The following is a 2,533-nucleotide window of genomic DNA, read 5'->3' as shown; positions in this document are numbered from 1 at the left end:
CTTGGGAAAAACACAGTGCTATGCAAATGCAGTGGCATTTAAGCTGCGGCCTTTTTCTGTATGCACAGAGAGGGGATCTCACTGTGGGTGCAGCTCTTCCCAGGCAAGTTGAAAGGCCAAGCCAGGGAATCATGTCTTTTTAATGAAGGGATTTGCAGCTAGGACCCCTCTGCCCCACCTGCTCTACCGTTCCCACTGGGAAGACTGTCTTTGATAGCAGGAGCTAATTGCTGCAAACCTCCCAGGATGAGCTACTGGGGACTTGGATGAAGTCTTTGTAAATAATCTAGGAAGAGGGCTGGGGGTGGGGTGTGTGTATTAAACAGCTTCTTCTTCCCAAGGTCCCATCAGTGAGGTCATTCCACAAAATTTCACAACAATTTCAGGGGTCCTGAACACCTGGACCCTCCTCAGCTGCTGCTACTGTTACTGCAGAACATCCTTGGCAACGGCCCATGTTTGTTTTTGAACCCAAATTTTACTGGGTTTTGCTTCTTAACTTCTCTCATGCCACAGCAAGATGATGTTTAAGTGGCAGAGATGGGAAATTTGGTCCCCCCTGGAAAATCACTGTGAGGAGGGGTGGAAATGGTCCCTCATTTCTAAGTTTAGCTGTTCAGCAGCCCCCAGCTTTTCCCAAACACCTTCTGTGGGCCAGGTCCTGTGGGATTCATGCTGGGCAGCAGGAAGGCAGCCCATCACATCCCATCACAGCCTCAAAGCCCCTGCACCTTGCTCTTTGCCTGCTGTGGGATGCAGCTGGATGCGTTTCTGCTTTTCCAGAATTGCTGTATTTCCCTGCAGAACTCCGCAGGTGCGATGCCTGCAGGGGACTCAAGGCTTTCAAACTAGATGGGAATCCGGGGGAAAACAGAAACCTCAGTGGCACTGCACAGGGAAGGAGAGAGCAATCCCCATCTCCTGGAATGGGCTGCAGGGCTGCTAGTGAGACAGACTGTCCCTGCCTGTGTGCCCAAGCCACAGAGCCACTGCCAGCCCCACACTGAGGGGACCCACAGGATGGGTCCTCACTGCAACCAGGCACAACCTGCCCCACCAGTCCTGCCAGGGAAGCACAGCACCCCCCAGCCCTGAGGCAGCCACAAGCACACAGCCTTTGAGCTCAGACATTTATTTGCTCTCAGGTAGAAGACGTCACTGGGGCCAAGTCCTCTCACCCCACCGGCTTCCAACGGTGTGGAGGCACCACTCGCCACTCAGCAGCACCCTGGGGGACCACAGGTGCCACCAGGACAGCAGGCAGGACCTGGGGCTGTCAGCCGCTCCAGCAGCTGGAAGGGATCACAGATCTTCTCCTGGAGGGCAGGGAAAAACCCAGGGAAGGATCAGGCCAGTGGGAAGCAAGAGGCACCTGAGAAAGTGGCATTTGCCCCTGGTTCAATCCCTGCCAGCAGAGCAACCCAAGCAGACCCTCCTTAGCTATCATGGGGGGCAGCTCCTGAGTCACCCCAGCTGCTTTTCCCTGCGGCGAGGAATAAGCCAAGAGCTTGTCTGGGACTTTGGCTCTTCTTTTATCTGAGAAATGCCTCCTTGGACAGAGATCTGAGAAAATCTCCCCTTCCTAAGTACAAGGCTGTATTTCAGGGATATGCAGCTGCAGGGTGTTATCTCCCTTGTCTCTCCTGGCCCATCTACAGGCCGGAGGGACCACCAAGGAGAAGGGAGAGGCTTCCAGCAGATAGAATGCTTTGTGCTGCAGGGTCAGGGTTGGCAGCCAGGGCCAGCCTGCTCTTCCATCAGCAGCCGCGAGAGCAATGGGCAGGAAAGAACTGTGAGGATGGGCCATCAGCTCCCTGGGGCAGGCTGTGCACAGCCATGCCGTCAGGAGAAGGATGACTCCCCTTGGGAAACCTCAGGGAAGTCCAGCTGTCAGCCTCACCAGTCTCCATGGATATGTTGCAGTGGTTAGAGAAGACCCCCCTTTGGAGAACTCCAGCTTGGGTAGGGGTACACTTTGTCCCAACTCAGGCACCAGGCACCATTCTTGGTGTCCCATGAGCTCCTGCCCAGCTCAGAAGGACTCAGGTGTCATGGTATCATGCCACAGCCCCTCTGATACCCCAGAGCAACTCTGATGGCATGGGACACCCATGTCCCAATTCCTTAGCCCAGCCACAGAGCTGCCTTCTGCCAACCTTCACTCCCTTGCGACAGCAGCCCTGCAGTGCTGCGGCATTGGCCCCGCCAGCTCGGATCAGGAACTCCTCTGCAAACCTGGAGCTCTGCAAGATTGCAGCCATCTCAGCATCCACGTCCACCACCTCTCCTTCCTGGGGGCAGAGGAATGGTCACAGGCCTGGGGTCCTGGATATATGTCCCAGGGGCTCCAGCCACCCAGCCAGATGATAGGGAGAGTGAAAGCAGGGGCACATCTTGGCCCAAAACCTGAAGAAACACCCGCAAAACCCAAGCTTCTAGGAAGCCACCATGGATGTCCTGCTTCTACCTTTACCACAATGCAGCGCATGTATCTGTCTCCCTTTCCCGCCCATTTGCACTCCCCTGGGTTTAC

General features: G+C 55.5%; 1 protein-coding gene across 2 annotated transcripts in view; it reads right to left on the bottom strand.

Moving 5' to 3' along the window:
- Window positions 1-1,113: 1,113 nt before the first annotated feature.
- AS3MT (arsenite methyltransferase) overlaps window positions 1,114-2,533 on the bottom strand; it is a 4,970-nt gene continuing 3,550 nt past the window's right edge. For both annotated transcript variants that reach the window (XM_017726167.1, XM_017726168.1), the window contains 2 exons: window positions 2,157-2,291; window positions 1,114-1,316 (listed from right to left, as the gene is read on the bottom strand). In XM_017726167.1, the coding sequence (XP_017581656.1) occupies window positions 1,218-1,316; window positions 2,157-2,291 (234 nt within the window). In that variant the 3' untranslated portion in view covers window positions 1,114-1,217. The remainder of the gene's footprint in view (window positions 1,317-2,156; window positions 2,292-2,533) is intronic.

Source organism: Corvus brachyrhynchos, unplaced genomic scaffold (genome assembly GCF_000691975.1).
Source record: "Corvus brachyrhynchos isolate BGI_N302 unplaced genomic scaffold, ASM69197v1 scaffold61, whole genome shotgun sequence".
NCBI classification, from domain to species: domain Eukaryota; kingdom Metazoa; phylum Chordata; class Aves; order Passeriformes; family Corvidae; genus Corvus; species Corvus brachyrhynchos.
Note: the sequence above shows the minus strand (reverse complement) of the source record. Positions and strands in the feature narration are given on the sequence as shown.